This window comes from Trichoderma citrinoviride, assembly GCF_003025115.1.
Source record: "Trichoderma citrinoviride strain TUCIM 6016 unplaced genomic scaffold BBK36scaffold_2, whole genome shotgun sequence".
In the NCBI taxonomy this organism is placed as follows: Eukaryota; Fungi; Ascomycota; class Sordariomycetes; order Hypocreales; family Hypocreaceae; genus Trichoderma; species Trichoderma citrinoviride.
Window position 1 is genome coordinate 2,148,632 of NW_020194710.1, and position 13,698 is coordinate 2,162,329.

At 54.3% G+C, this 13,698-nt stretch overlaps 6 protein-coding genes across 6 annotated transcripts; 3 read left to right on the forward strand and 3 right to left on the reverse strand.

Annotated features, from left to right (window-relative positions):
* On the forward strand, positions 1-602 carry BBK36DRAFT_43769 (hypothetical protein; the record flags this gene model as incomplete). Its single annotated transcript, XM_024898074.1, has 3 exons — positions 1-79; positions 238-314; positions 411-602. Coding segments are annotated over 3 exons (348 nt in total), but the record flags the coding sequence as incomplete, so codon positions are not given.
* A 1,373-nt stretch (positions 603-1,975) lies between these two features.
* BBK36DRAFT_1138310 (Cys/Met metabolism PLP-dependent enzyme) lies at positions 1,976-3,223 on the reverse strand (the record flags this gene model as incomplete). The annotated part of the gene is made up of 1 exon (XM_024893231.1): positions 1,976-3,223. The coding sequence occupies one exon, from the start codon at positions 3,221-3,223 to the stop codon at positions 1,976-1,978; it is 1,248 nt and encodes a 415-aa protein (XP_024753217.1).
* Positions 3,224-3,719: 496 nt separating this feature from the next.
* Positions 3,720-4,969, reverse strand: BBK36DRAFT_1138311 (hypothetical protein; the record flags this gene model as incomplete). The annotated part of the gene is made up of 7 exons (XM_024893232.1): positions 3,720-3,724; positions 3,952-3,984; positions 4,025-4,117; positions 4,189-4,249; positions 4,420-4,473; positions 4,507-4,700; positions 4,897-4,969. 7 exons carry the CDS (start codon positions 4,967-4,969, stop codon positions 3,720-3,722), a joined length of 513 nt encoding a protein of 170 aa, XP_024753218.1.
* Positions 4,970-5,867: 898 nt separating this feature from the next.
* BBK36DRAFT_1134367 (hypothetical protein) lies at positions 5,868-8,124 on the forward strand. The gene is made up of 4 exons (XM_024892280.1): positions 5,868-6,047; positions 6,146-6,313; positions 6,480-8,008; positions 8,060-8,124. The coding sequence occupies exons 2-3, from the start codon at positions 6,245-6,247 to the stop codon at positions 7,941-7,943; spliced, it is 1,533 nt and encodes a 510-aa protein (XP_024753219.1). The 5' UTR covers positions 5,868-6,047; positions 6,146-6,244; the 3' UTR covers positions 7,944-8,008; positions 8,060-8,124.
* A 439-nt stretch (positions 8,125-8,563) lies between these two features.
* On the reverse strand, positions 8,564-9,820 carry BBK36DRAFT_1134368 (Brix-domain-containing protein). The gene is given in 3 exon segments (XM_024892281.1): positions 8,564-8,722; positions 8,733-9,682; positions 9,763-9,820. 2 exon segments carry the CDS (start codon positions 9,774-9,776, stop codon positions 8,746-8,748), a joined length of 951 nt encoding a protein of 316 aa, XP_024753220.1. The 5' UTR covers positions 9,777-9,820; the 3' UTR covers positions 8,564-8,722; positions 8,733-8,745.
* Positions 9,821-10,076: 256 nt separating this feature from the next.
* On the forward strand, positions 10,077-12,825 carry BBK36DRAFT_1134369 (TPR-like protein). Its single transcript, XM_024892282.1, is given in 7 exon segments — positions 10,077-10,181; positions 10,226-10,399; positions 10,498-10,697; positions 10,787-10,888; positions 10,901-12,602; positions 12,690-12,750; positions 12,790-12,825. 3 exon segments carry the CDS (start codon positions 10,527-10,529, stop codon positions 12,584-12,586), a joined length of 1,959 nt encoding a protein of 652 aa, XP_024753221.1. The 5' UTR covers positions 10,077-10,181; positions 10,226-10,399; positions 10,498-10,526; the 3' UTR covers positions 12,587-12,602; positions 12,690-12,750; positions 12,790-12,825.
* Positions 12,826-13,698: the final 873 nt, after the last annotated feature.

Sequence of the window (13,698 nt, forward strand, 5' to 3'; positions counted from 1 at the left end):
GTGTCGGCCCAGGTCCCGACCTACAAGAGCTCTCTTAACATGACTATTGATCCCAACTCTGTTGCCCAGCAGCAGCGAGGTAAGACACACTCTCGATTCCTGATTTTCCCTCTCGCCGCCGAGTGTTTTGGTGCACGATTGCGCGAAAGCTCTCGAGCAGAGGTCTATGCTTTGACTGTTGCGATTTCGGCCTAAGAAGCGGTTTGCTAATTTTCCTTATTTTTTTCTCGCCTCTAGCCGTTTGGTGCCAGGCCCAGACCAACACTTGCCAGGTCCTTTGCGACAACAACGCCGATGAGAACGATTGCGACCAGGTGGGTTTGTCCGCAATCGTAGCCGCAGATCGATCTGCTGGTTTTTTTATGGGCGGAACAGGGAACATGCGCTGATCCATGCTCGTCTTGTCACAGGCTACTCTCAAGTACGACTGCACGTGCGCCTCCAACAGCTCGGCTCCTGGTCTCCAGTACTACACCCAGACGCTGCCCACCTTCATCTGCGAGCAGCTCTACGCCACCTGCATTCAAACCAACGCTGGCAACCAGGACGGCCAGAGTGCTTGCAAGAATAACATCCAGAAGCTGTGCGCCACTCAAAACCCTCCTACCGCCGCCGAGGTTAGCAGCGCCGAAGACCAGAGCACCGCGGCCGCCACCACCACCACCAAGGCTGCCTCTACTCACCATGCCACCACCACCGCGACTCAGTCCGCTAGCAGCGCCGCCCAGTCGACCACCTCCAGCGGTTTCGCTGCCGCTACCCTGGGTCCTGCCGGATCTGGTGCCTTTGCCATCGCTGCTGCTGGTCTCATGGCCTACATGCTCTAGATGAGCTGAGAGGTGTTTGAATCCGAGCTGCTGGCTGTTTGGTCTGACGACCCCAGTCCCCTGGTAATGGTATGCACTCTGTGGAGGAAGAAGAAAGGGCACTGGGCCGATGCTTGGTTGAGGAGCTTCGCTCCTCTGTAAACCCAATTTGTTATCTAGTACACTTTTTTTTTCGGTTGTTTCCCATCAGAAACCTGATATCACCCCCCTTAACGAAACCCGAGACGACGAATATGATCGAGGGCTTAATGATGGCTGCGCGTTCTTGTTTTTGTTTTTCATTCCCCCTTGTTTGTCTCGACCGCTTTATTCTTGTTTTACGAAGAGTGCGCCCCGTGGATAGTGCACTCTGATGCATGCCATTACGGTCACCTTTGCATTTAATCTGTGGAAGGCGTAGCAATGGTCGTCGTGTCGACCCGGGGGGAAGAGCCTTTGTTTTTTATTGAGCTTGCTTTTGTATTCCATATTCACATGGCAGAGGCGAAGGGGAGTAGGAAAACTGTCTTGAGCAATAGACAAATGCAAAAAGTCTAAAACGAGCTTGTGTGAAGTGTAGATGCATTGGAGCGATGTCCTGATGTTTACCACTTGTGTAATATGCGGTACCAAGAGTGGACGAAGTAGAAATATATCACAGACATTGATCGATAAACATCAGTCAAGGTTACAACAAATGGTTTCTATAATAGGCATTCACGCCGTAATCTCATTCATCCATTTAACTCGTACCACCACACGTACACTGTTCTCTGTAACATCTCCGTCGCCCAATAACAAATGCAAGTTTGTGTGTGAAACCACATATAAGAGATACTATGACCCGCATATTCCGGGGAATCATATTGATACGCCGTTTCATGCCTAAGCTTTCAAGTACCAAAATTCTGGAACCGTAAAAACCCAATGATGAAAGAAGTCAATTCAGGACTGCTTTTTCCATTGACCCCCCTGCGCACCCAATTTTTGCAGGTTTGTGGTGTGAAAACCTGATTTTGTGTATGCTGCTTTCCGCCGTCTATAAGGTTTGATAACGCTCATGACTCATTGGTCCGAAGACCAGAAACCGACAAAGGGAAGAAAGAATAAGGAATTGAAAATTGGGAAGAAAAAAAAAAAAAATCAAAAGGGGAGGGGAGGATAGTGATTTAGTGGCCGTTGGCGCCGTTGGTGCCGTTGGTAAAGGCGACGGCAAGCTCCAGAGCCTGGAGGACGTCGTTCTTGAGGTCCTCGGCGTCCTCGACACCGCAGCTCAGGCGGACGAGGTCGTCAAAGACGCCGACGGCCTCGCGCTGGTCGCGGGGGATGCCGGCGTGGGTCATGCTGCTGGGGACCTCGCAGAGGGACTCGACGCCGCCCAGGGACTCGGCGAGGGTGAAGATCTTTGTGACCTGGCAGAAGCGCTCGGCGGCGGCGTGGCCGCCCTGGATGCGGAAGGAGAGCATGCCGCCGCCCATGCCGTCGCGGTGCTGCTTGAGGGCGATGTGGCGGTGGGGGTGGGAGTCGAGGCCGGGGTAGTTGACGGCGATGACGTGCGGGGAGGCCTCGAGGGCGTGGGCGACGGTGGTGGCGTTCTTGGTGGCCTCGCGGGCGCGCAGGTGCAGCGTCTTGAGGCCGCGGTGGGCGAGCCAGGAGTCGAAGGCGGAGGGGACGGCGCCGATGGCGTTCTGGAGGAAGCTGAGGCGGGCCTTGAGGTTGTCGCTGTTGAAGGCGGCGACGCCCATGACGACGTCCGAGTGGCCGTTGATGTACTTTGTGACGGAGTGGACGACGATGTCGGCGCCCAGCTCGAGCGGGTTCTGGACGTAGGGCGACAGGAAGGTGTTGTCGACGACGACGAGGATGCCGTGCTTGTGCGCGACGGAGGCGACGGCGCGGATGTCGACGAGGCGCAGCGTCGGGTTGCTGGGCGTCTCGATCCAGATGAGGCGCGTCTGGTCCGTGATGTGCTCGGCAATGTCCACCTCGATCTCGGGCGTGAAGGTCACCTTTACGCCGTGCGCCTTGGCCACCTGCGTGAAGTAGCGGTGCGTGCCGCCGTAGACGTCCGACACGGAGATGACGTGGCTGCCGGCCGCCAGCGACTGCAGGATGTTGGCCGTCGTGGCGCTGCCCGAGGAGAAGGCCAGGGCGTACCGCGCGTGCTCCAGCGCCGCCACGGCCGTCTCGAAGTTGTCGCGGTTGGGGTTGGACGAGCGCGAGTACTCGTAGACGCCGACGGGCTTGCCCACGGCGGACTGGGCAAACGTCGTCGACAGCGAGATGGCCTCGATGACGGCGCCCGTGGCCGGATCGATGGGCGAGCCGGCGTGCACGGCGAGGGTGCCGAAGGCGTGGACGGGCGTCGGCGGCCGCACGGGGGTGGTGACGGGGTCAGAGGTCACGGGGGGAGACATTGTGATTTGTTTTTGTTATGTATAAAAGGCGATTTTGGTGTTGAATTCGGGGAATTGGGTGAGCGGGCAGCGGCGGGTGAAAGAGAGATCCGGATGGTGATCTCTTGTCGCTCTGCAAAGCTGGCGGTGTTGGAGGGGCTGTATTTTTTTTTATGCAGGGTCTGCTTTATCTTATCTGCGGCAGCGCGGAGGAGGAAAAGCTCAGGCCTCGTGAAGATGAGAATGACGTCTTTGATCTGGGTTGATGATAACAAAGACAGTCAACGACGTATGATACTTTTCAACGAAGAAGAAGAAATCATGAATGGAGGAGGAGGAGGCTTCGTAGGCGGACACAGAGGTTCCTTTTCAACAGCAGCTAGAAAGAGAGAAAAAAAAATATTCAAATCGAAAATCTCCACTTCAGGGACAAAAGGCAGGGCAACTCTAAAAATGGTGTCATCCGCCGGCGCTGGTGGGTAATGCGTCAACTGGCTCGTCTCTTGGGCGATTTCTGTTAGTCTGTTAATAGTAGGTAGTAATAGTCATAGTAAGGGGATGCGAAAAGATTCCAGTGGCCGAGAGGGGACGCCCTTTTTATGTAATTGATGGGGAAGACGAAACAGTAGAAAGGCGCAAGGAGAAATTGCTGGCCGCCCTTGCAAATCACATCATTCTGCTTGACGAACAGCAAATCCGCTCCATCAGAGACGGGCTTGTTTCTCCTTGAGTCTCTTTGTAATACACACCGGTAGTGCCGCCGCCGCACGGGCAACATGTACCTAGGTAGTAGTAGCTAGCTATCCTGCTGTAGTACCTTACCTTGGCCGTTGCCGTTGTCCAATTCGTAATGAATCCTGTACTTGGTAAGCCACAGGCCAATTGCTAATATGACGGCGCCCTTTCGAGATAGTTCTGTGTCATGGCGTTATGCAACGGCCATCGCTGGCCTTCGTAATCAGGAAAAGCTCGACCGACATCCGCACCTCCATCACGCTTCGCCAGGGTTGACGAAAGGACGGAAAGAAAATCGATGCGTTGTTCATGCTTGTTGGGGCTTATAGCAGCAGGTGTTGTTTGTTTTCTTTTGGGCACCGGCGGTTATAATACGATGTAGTATGTAGGACCGGCACGTTGCGTCCTTGCCGACCCGGATGCGACACGATGCGGTCTGTGCAAGTGATACTACTTTGACTGGAACTTTGTGATACCCTTACCTTACCCTCTTGGCTATCTTGCGTCGCTTCGGGTGGGATTTGTGTGATTTCGATCTGTCATCCATCCAGTCTGGGCGGGAATCTCACCGCCCCCTCCTCGAGAATCAAAATTAGATCATCGGCTTCTCCTGTGGGTGTCCAACCCCCTTCGTGTTTCTGCCCGCTGGCGAATGGACGTGTCTTGAGCTGTCGATCCGGCTCCCGAAGGTCGTTTCCATTACGAGGCCGGCTTAGCGCCGTTCCGACCGACACGGCGTATTCAGCGCGGCGTATTTCGCCAACTACACGCCATCAATGAAGAGCATGAAACGGTGTTGCTATATAATAGTCGACGCCCTTTGCATCAAATGGAGGAGAACTCCTGCGGCAATGAGTGAAGCCGAACAAACGGCCATTTGTGAGGGGCCTGCTGTCTGCTCGAGTCTGGCTTCATGGACATTGTATTGTCCTGACCGAGCTACATATGTAGGTACTTACTAGCACGACTCAACAGCTGCGGCCAGCGCCGGCTCACAGCTCGGGCACAGTGAAATTGTCTGGAAGAGAGCATTTTCCTGTTGAATCCTCAAGTGCGAGCGACTCTTGGCTTTAATGTTCCATGCGGGAAGCGACCAAGCGCAAGACCCTCCCGACGGTGCTACGATGCCATGTAGGAACGATTCACGTGGTTGCTTTGAGTGTTTGTCTTGCAGGCGTTGGGTGAGACGTGCTTCTCCCGGCTCAATCCTTACATACATGCCTATTTCGTACCTCTTGCAGCCTGGCAAATGGAAGGCAGGAATCTCTCCGATAAGCACATTCAAGCGTCCGCCTCCTCACATTCCACATATCTCACCATCCATTGACGTGATTCGAGTCCATTGTGCCTTGATAAGGCACGGAGTATCCTTTATGTGAGATGGCGGCTCATCTACACACCTCAACTAATCTTATCATATCTCTGCCATCTCAGCTTAGGTACCTGTTGTATGCTCTGTATCACAAAGATGAAGCTGTCCTCAAGTCCATGTACTTGTAACAGGGACTGGAGCAGGCACGGCAACCAACTGACATTTGATTCCAATCTCGCTAATCGTGGCTGCAGCTCACTAACCTGTGCTTTATTCCATTTTCTTTCCTTTTCACTGGAAATGATGTAGGCATCCATATAACGAGGCCCCGGCCAAAGAGCGTGTAATCGGATCTGATAGACAACGTCATCCACTCGATCCTTTCTCCGGCTGTTGATACCAGTACAACTAAACCATTGACCCGGATGCCGCGGGCTTTTGGCCGCTCGCGCTTTTCTGCTGCAGCCCTTCGGAGAAACATAGAGCCCGACAGGAACCCTCCGCGTGGCAGTGCTCAAGCCCAGCCCAGCCCCAGCCGCTGCTGACTAACCGCCTGCAGAAAGGCGTCCCGTCTCGCAGGCGCCCTCGTACTCGTAAAACCTTACCTCTATGCCCATGCCATGCAGAAGCAAGGCTCGCCCCTCCAGACGTCGAGATCCGTCTGTCGCAGTTATCCACCATTGTTTTAGCATCTCGTTCCCCGAGCCGGCTTCGTTGCATCGTCACGCTCCGGCTGCTGCGGCGCTCCAGCTCCAGCCCCTTCAACACTGCCGGATGCTGCGCAATGCACAGGTGAAGAACCACGTCGGAATTCGCGATCTAGCCCCTGCTGGGACACACACCACCTGGAAGCAGTCAGACCAGTCACCCGCAGCCAGAACCACATCTCTGTTAAAAGGCCCGCGTGGCAATGCCGCCTGTGCGTGGCGCATCTAGGACCCTTGCTGCACGCATCATTCCGCGACTTCAACTGTGAAATTCTCAACGCTTTCCATATGCCTCCCAGACGGTCGCACAAAAAGTCGCGCGCGGGGTGTCGGCGCTGCAAAAATCGCAAGATAAAGGTGAGAAAGAAGGAAGAAAAACTGAGGCCGAAAGGGAGGAGAAAAAAAAAAGTCCCCGACAATTTCCCACCGCTTTTGCTCTCCGGCTTCCCAAACAAGAACCTCCTGCGCCTCGCGAATGCACGGGAATCAAGTGCTAATGCCAACTGCTTTCGCTGCCGAATAGTGTGACGAGGTTCATCCACGATGTGGAAATTGCTCCAAACATGGCGTCATGTGTGATTTCGAGAGCCGTCAAGTCCTCGACGAGCTGCACACGACCTCCACCCCGGCTATCAAGAGCCCGCAGGCGCCCATATCCGCGCCCTCTTCAGTGAGCCCGGTGTCCAAGACCGCGCCAGCACCGACGACGGCGACGACTGCGACGACGGCAGCGTCACTAACGACAGCCATGCCTGCATACGATGATCGCCGAATATCGCCGCTGAGACTTTCTCCCCCGTCCACCATCTCGACGCCGTCGCTCACGCTGCCATCGGTTCCCATCATCACGTCCATGACCAGGCAGGGAGACAGGCTCCTGGAGTTCCAGCTATGGCATCAGTACATCACCAGCACTTCCAAGACTCTGGTCATGAACTCTCCTGCCAGTACAGACATCTGGCAGAAGGACGTACCGCGCTTCGCTCTCGAGGGACGGACATACTTGATTGATGCCGTTTTGTCAGTGGCTGCTCTGCACTTGCGCTTCAAGAACCCCGATGACAGGGTCATGATCGAGGCCTCCCATGCCTACTCGGCGTCTACCTTGGCGGAGTACTGCCGCTCATTGAACAAGGGCATCACAGCAGAAAACGCAGATGCCCTGTTTCTCACCTCGTGCCTCATTGCGTTCCAGGCCACGGCCTCTCGGCTGTTTGTCAAGGAGGACGGGGACCCATCGGACCCAGGCGACTCGCATCGCCGATATGCGCTGCCGCTCTCCTGGTTTCACGCTTTTCAAGGAGTCAAGACCATTGTGGCCACCTCCTGGCAGTGGATCCGCAACAGCGCTACCGTCAAGGTCGTTATCGACTCTCAGCCAGGCTTCATGGACTTGAACCCCCTGGGTCCCGATTCCTTCTTTGGCCATCTTCTTGATGGCTTGGATGAGGAGCTGGAACAAGAGGACGAGGCCCACCGAGCGGCCACTAACCAGGGTTACTTCCATGCCGTCTGCGTTCTTAACTGGGCTCATAAGAACCACTACGCCCCTTCCGCGCTGGCTCTTCCATCAACAGTTTCGCGTCGTTACGTTGAGCTGGTCGAAGCCAAGAGACCTCGCGCGCTGGCTATTCTCGCCTGCTTCTTTGCGCTGCTCAAACGTATGGACAACGTGTGGTGGCTGGATGACGTTGCCCGTCGAGAGGTCATGGGCCTTGTGAGCCTATTCGAGACCGGCTCGAAATGGTGGAGGCATCTCGAATGGCCCATCAGAATTGCGCTGTGGGACGGAGAAGCTGATGCTATCCCGGCCGAGATATGGGGCGTGGAGCGCAAGGAGAACCCAAGCATGCCGTCTGCAGAGACGATACTGAACCACATCGACCTGATGGCCAAGATGATGGACAGCACCCAAGGTCCGCAGTCAATAGAGTCGATACCCGTGGTGGGTGATCTGGGCGGCTTGGTTCCTCCGCCCCTCGACTGATTTACCCCCCCAGGACACCCATTCCAGAAGTGTATGATTACGGCTGGCTTTGTGGCCGTTGGATTTCGTTTGTTCGTGTCATTTTCTGTCCATGTTTTTGAGCCCAGGTTTTGATCAAGAAGGCGGCGTTGGTGTTCATGGCAATCACATACAAGATATACCAGCATGTTGATTTTCTTTTCTTTTCTTTTCTTCCCTTCCACCTTACTATTATTGCTCTTTGTTCTATCTTAAACCCCCTTGACCCCGAGGTTCCTGGTGTTTACACATGTCTGTTGTTATCGAAAGCGTGCAGTACAGTCGCTCACATATTCTTCTCTATGGGCTTACACGGCGTTGGGAAAGGGATGAACGGACAACGCGACGGCCTGATGATGGGACTAGTGATTGAAGCTCTTTGGAGGTTCTAATTAGATGTTGATACGGGGGCGACATTACGACACATAATACCGTGAAGATCTGTAACGAGTTCTTGATGAACATGACCACCTTGTTTTCTTTACACTTGAGAGACTTACACTGCTTGTATCATATTGAGAGGTGAACGGAGCGGGATTGTTATGACTGAGCCGATGAATGCGAACCGATGGAGAATGCCAAAGCCTGTGAACCCAGACGCGTCACACCATCTATCATGATGTTTTGACATGAAATCTTGAGGATACTATATAGCAGTAATTGATAGAGCCGAATATGAAGCCACCCAAGGCGCCAAACTCCAGTTCCAAGCAGTTAACCACGCCCACCAACTTTCATTCCTAACTTCTTTCCCAATTCTTTCATCATCCAAGTGCTCGCCAGCTTACTTTCTTGCCCTCTTAGGCTCATCCACAATAACGTCCTCCAGCTCAACCCCGTCATCACGAGACCTCTTCAAGCCCTTCATCTTCCTCGTCTGCAGCTGGCTCAAGTCCTGCTTGCCCAAGTGCACACGACCAAGCTTGTCACCCATCGAGTCCATGGTGACGTTCTTCTTCGTCCGCTCCTCGACGCCGCGCGGCTTCTTCATGGCCTCCTTGAGCATGGCCTCGTCGGCCTCCTGCATGCGTCCCACCCGCAGGTCCATCCGGGGCCCAATCTCCTCGACCTCGACGCGGGGCAGCTTCTGGCCGCTGCGCTTGGTGCTGATGGTGTAGACGCGCAGGTGGATGGTGGGCTTGGCGTCGCCCTCACCGGCGGCGTCCTCGGCGGCGATGGAGATGATGTACTGCAGGCCCTCGACGTCGATCTTGTCCGACGGCTCGCCCTTGAAGTAGTCGATGAGGATGCTCTTGGCGAGGGTGTACTCGTTGGGCACGGGGCTCTCAAAGGCGCTGCCCGCGAAGAGCAGCATGGGCCGCATGCCGATGGCGAACTTCTTGGTCTTGAACTGCGCGATGGAGCGGTACGTCTCGGGGTCGAGGTGCAGCTCGAGCATGTCGAGCACCTTGTGGCCAAACGTGCGGATAAAGGTCATGGCGTGCGGGCGCTTCTTCTGCGAGGACCCAAAGACGAAGAGGCTGGCGTCGTTCTTCTCGGAGAAGAACTCGATGGAGGCGGCGTCCTCGAACGGGTGGATGGGGTTCTTCTTGGTGAACTTCTTGGAGAGGGGCTGGCGCATGGCAAAGAGGTCGTTCATGGCGTCCTGGACGACCTGCGAGCAGTTGTTGCCGCGGAGGAAGAGGCATGTTTTGGGATTTTCGTTGGCCTTGGGCTCGCGCTTCTCGAGGGCTCGCTTAGAGCGGGCGTTTCGGGGTTTTCTGGGGGGGAAGTTTTGTGTGTTAGATTGCTTGACGATTAGGGGGAATTGTAAAGAGTGTGAGTTGTGTTGGGCACTTACACTTGACGAAGCATTGTGAAAGATTGGGCAATGGCTGTAATTGCTCTCCTAATGTGAGTTGTACCACCAAGGGCCGTCGTGATGTCTATTCTTCTGAAGCAAAGGAAGAAAAAAAAGTGTTATCGATAGAGCAGCAAGCTTAGGCTGCACCGCCACGACTGGACGCCGCTCGTACTCGTATCAGCGCTTCTCACCAGCCACAGCTACAAAACCCCCCCCCCCCGTTGGCCTGCAGCGGCATCCCCGCTATCACGTGCAGCCCCTGAGGCCTCAGCCCCATCGCGTCTCCGTCACCACGAGATGAAGCTGACCAACTCGGACGGACCGGCGACAGCCTCGGTAGGCGCCTTTCCCCACACAACAAACAAACATACAGTACTCGTACCCGTTTCTCCTGCAGGTGGAAGTGCCTGTCTGTAAGCGCCGGGGACCTCGTTTGTTTTTCTTCACAAGCAGGAGCCCTTCTGCTGTCCTTGTTCCTTGTTCCTGCATCTTTCCCGCCACGTCGTGCGTCTGTGTCTGTTGGACCACCGCTGAGCATTGCATCAGGCTGCCACCGAGTCCCATTTGATATACTACATATCGCCGTCCGTGTGTTTGCCGCTTGCATTCTATCCGCCTTCTATCTCTTCCTCTTCTTCTTCGTTTTCGATTCTTCTCCTATTCGCTGCCCGCAGAAACACGACGCCAACGACGATCGATACCCCGTGTACATACCTGCATATACCGCATTTCATACATCAGTCCATACATACATCGCCATCATGTCGTTCATGGGAGGTGCAGAATGCTCCACGGCTGGCAACCCCTTGAGCCAGTTCCAGAAGCACGTTCAGGATGACAAGACACTACAGCGAGACCGCCTCGTCGGTCGGGGACCCGGCGGCCAGTTGGGCGGCTTTCGTAGCGCGGCTGCGAACGCTCCCCAGGACGAGGTACGTGTCTGATATTATGTGATTGTTCTGTTTACATCGCCTCAGAATGCGCATTACTAATACATGTCGCCTGCAATGGTGTTTTGCAGATGATGAATGGTTTCCTCAACGCCGGCCCAGGTCTTCAACAGGAGTTTCCTACCTTGCAAGGCGGGCCCGGTGCCCAGCTGAGCCCGGCACCAATGGCCAACTCCATGGCGCCGTCGATGGCGCCGCAATGGGCACAGGACTTTAACGCTCAGGGCGGCATGGAGGTCGTATACCAGGCGTCGCCGAGTGCTCTTTTTAGCCCCGAAGAGTTTGCCCGCTTCCAACAAGCCAACCCTGCGGCTGCCGCGGCAATGGCGCCTCAGATGCGCGGTGACATGTCCTCTGCGATGGCCCAGCAGCGGCCGATGATGGGCATGGGCATGGGCATGATGGGCGGCATGCCGATGGGGTACGGTATGGCCAACCAGTCGATGATGCAGCCGATGTTCCAGCAGCAGCAACAGCAACAGCCTGTCCAGCAGCAACAACAGGACCTCAAGGGCAAGGGCAAGATGGTCGAACTGGACGATAGCAAGTGGGAAGAGCACTTTGCCCAGCTCGAACTCCAAGACAAGGAAGAAGCCAAGGAGGCCGAGAAGCAGGCCAACGCCGCCGAAGGAGAGCTGAACGAAATGGACAAGAAGCTCCAGTCGGAAACTAATGAGTATGGTGACTTCGAATCCATCTGGAAAGGAATCCAGGCTGAGACTGCTGCTGCTAGGTCGATGGTGAACGAGCAACAATACTTTGATCAATTCGATACCGAATGGGGCCAGGACCTCATGCCCGACTTCAACGGAATCAACGACTGGGGACGGTTTGCCGACCCCATTGTCGAGAAATACATGTTCGAGCAGGAGAATATCTTCCGCGACCAGAAGAATGCCTTCGAAGAGGGTGTCCGGGTCATGAAGGAGGGAGGCAACCTGTCGCTGGCTGCCTTGGCGTTTGAGGCTGCCGTTCAGCAGAATCCGGAGCACGTCGAGGCTTGGGTATATCTTGGATCCGCTCAAGCCCAGAACGAAAAGGAGACGGCGGCTATCCGCGCGCTGGAGCAGGCCCTGAAGCTCGACCCTAACAACCTGGATGCCATGATGGGTCTTGCTGTCTCTTATACCAACGAAGGCTACGACAGCACAGCGTACCGAACTCTGGAGCGATGGCTCTCTGTCAAGTATCCCCAAATCCTGGACCCCACGAATCTTCACCCCGTTGCGGACATGGGATTTACCGATCGACAGCAGCTGCACGACAAGGTCACCAACCTCTTTATCAAAGCAGCCCAGCTCAGCCCTGACGGCGAGCACATGGACCCCGACGTCCAAGTCGGACTGGGCGTGCTGTTCTATGGAGCAGAGGAGTACGACAAGGCCGTGGACTGCTTCCAGTCTGCTCTTCACTCTTCCGAGCTGGGTACGACAAACCAGCAGGAGCAGCTTCACCTCCTCTGGAACAGACTTGGCGCTACCCTCGCCAACAGTGGCAGATCAGAAGAGGCGATTGCGGCGTACGAACAGGCCCTGTCCTTGGCCCCCAACTTTGTTCGTGCCCGTTACAACCTGGGCGTGAGCTGCATCAACATCAACTGCCACCAAGAGGCGGCCTCTCACTTCCTTGCCGCTCTCGACATGCACAAGACGATTGAGAAGTCTGGCCGCAGCAAGGCATACGAGATTCTGGGCGAGGGTTCCGCCGGCCAAGTCGACCAGGCTCTTGACAGAATGTCTGCCCAGAACCGCAGCAGCACTTTGTACGACACCCTGAGGAGAGTGTTCACCCAGATGGGCCGGAAAGATCTCGCCGACAAGACGGTCCCCGGCGTGGACCCCGACATTTTCAGACCCGAGTTTGAGTTTTAGAGGCTTCCTGTTGAGCGGTAGCTCGATTCTTTTGAGCATGAAGACATTTAGCGGAGTCATGTAATGAGTTGACATAGTCTTGTTTCCACATTCTTACACGGGAAGCATTCGATAAGTTCTTGTAGTTACGATGGACATTTCTACATATTTGGACAAAATGAAAGAGAGAAGGGGGGATTTCAGTCTTGAAAGAATCTTCCCCAGGAGTATAATTTGTTTAGGACGTAAGCGGGCATGGGATATATATGGCTTTTACACAGAATTACATGAACATGTACGAGATTGGATACTACAATACTTTAGTTGATGATGTATGGATCATGGGAAATCACTACACCTTTTATCTTCTCCAGATGAAGCATGAATGATGGTACCACATTTGTAGTCTCTACATCATAACCACATATTGTTAAATCAGGATCTCGATCCGTCTCTATCTCTTCTTCTATCCATCTCTTCCATGCCCGGTTCCGCAGAATCACTACAAAACAGCAACTTTTCCCCAAGACCAAATGACATGAACTCAAACTGGATGGGAACATCTCCTTACATAGATGGAGTGCAGCAAATGGGCATCCCCCCTGCCCACATGACAGCTTATTCGGCACAAAAAAGAACGACACACATCCAGTTTTTTTTTTTTTTTTCACAATCCTGATTTCTTACGTTGTGCGTGTTGTCTCAGGTCAGATTCGTATCTTCCATCTATGACGAGGTCAGTTTTTCCCCTTTCCCCTTTCTTCCTTTCATTTCATGCATAGCAACTCCTCCACAACGTTACATACAGTCTTCCTCTACGTTTTCTCCAAGCAAAAGCCTTTCGACTCTTTGCTCTTTTGCTTCAATCTGGAAGAGCCTTGCGTGGAAGGGATTGCTCAGACCAAGTTGCTTCTCAAACCCCTTTGTTCGCGGAAAGTTTCTAACCGGGGCTATTCTTTTTTTTCTTCCAGAGAGAGGAAATAGCAACTTCTTTTCCTGCCTACACAACTTTTACTCCCCCCCTTTTTCCCCTTTGGATAAACTTCTCGCGTGAGGGGGCTACAGACTTACCATGTGCCTATGCAAAGAGAGAAGCAGCAGGTGAAACTAGACTGAGTAGTTGTATCACCTCA

Excerpts from the sequence above, each read along its gene's own strand:
- BBK36DRAFT_1134369 (XM_024892282.1), top strand. The coding sequence starts at position 10,527 with ATGTCGTTCATGGGAGGTGCAGAATGCTCCACGGCTGGCAACCCCTTG. Across the intron at positions 10,698-10,786 it reads CGAACGCTCCCCAGGACGAG|ATGATGAATGGTTTCCTCAA; the intron begins GTACGTGTCTGA and ends GGTGTTTTGCAG.
- BBK36DRAFT_1134367 (XM_024892280.1), top strand. The coding sequence starts at position 6,245 with ATGCCTCCCAGACGGTCGCACAAAAAGTCGCGCGCGGGGTGTCGGCGC. Across the intron at positions 6,314-6,479 it reads GCAAAAATCGCAAGATAAAG|TGTGACGAGGTTCATCCACG; the intron begins GTGAGAAAGAAG and ends GCTGCCGAATAG.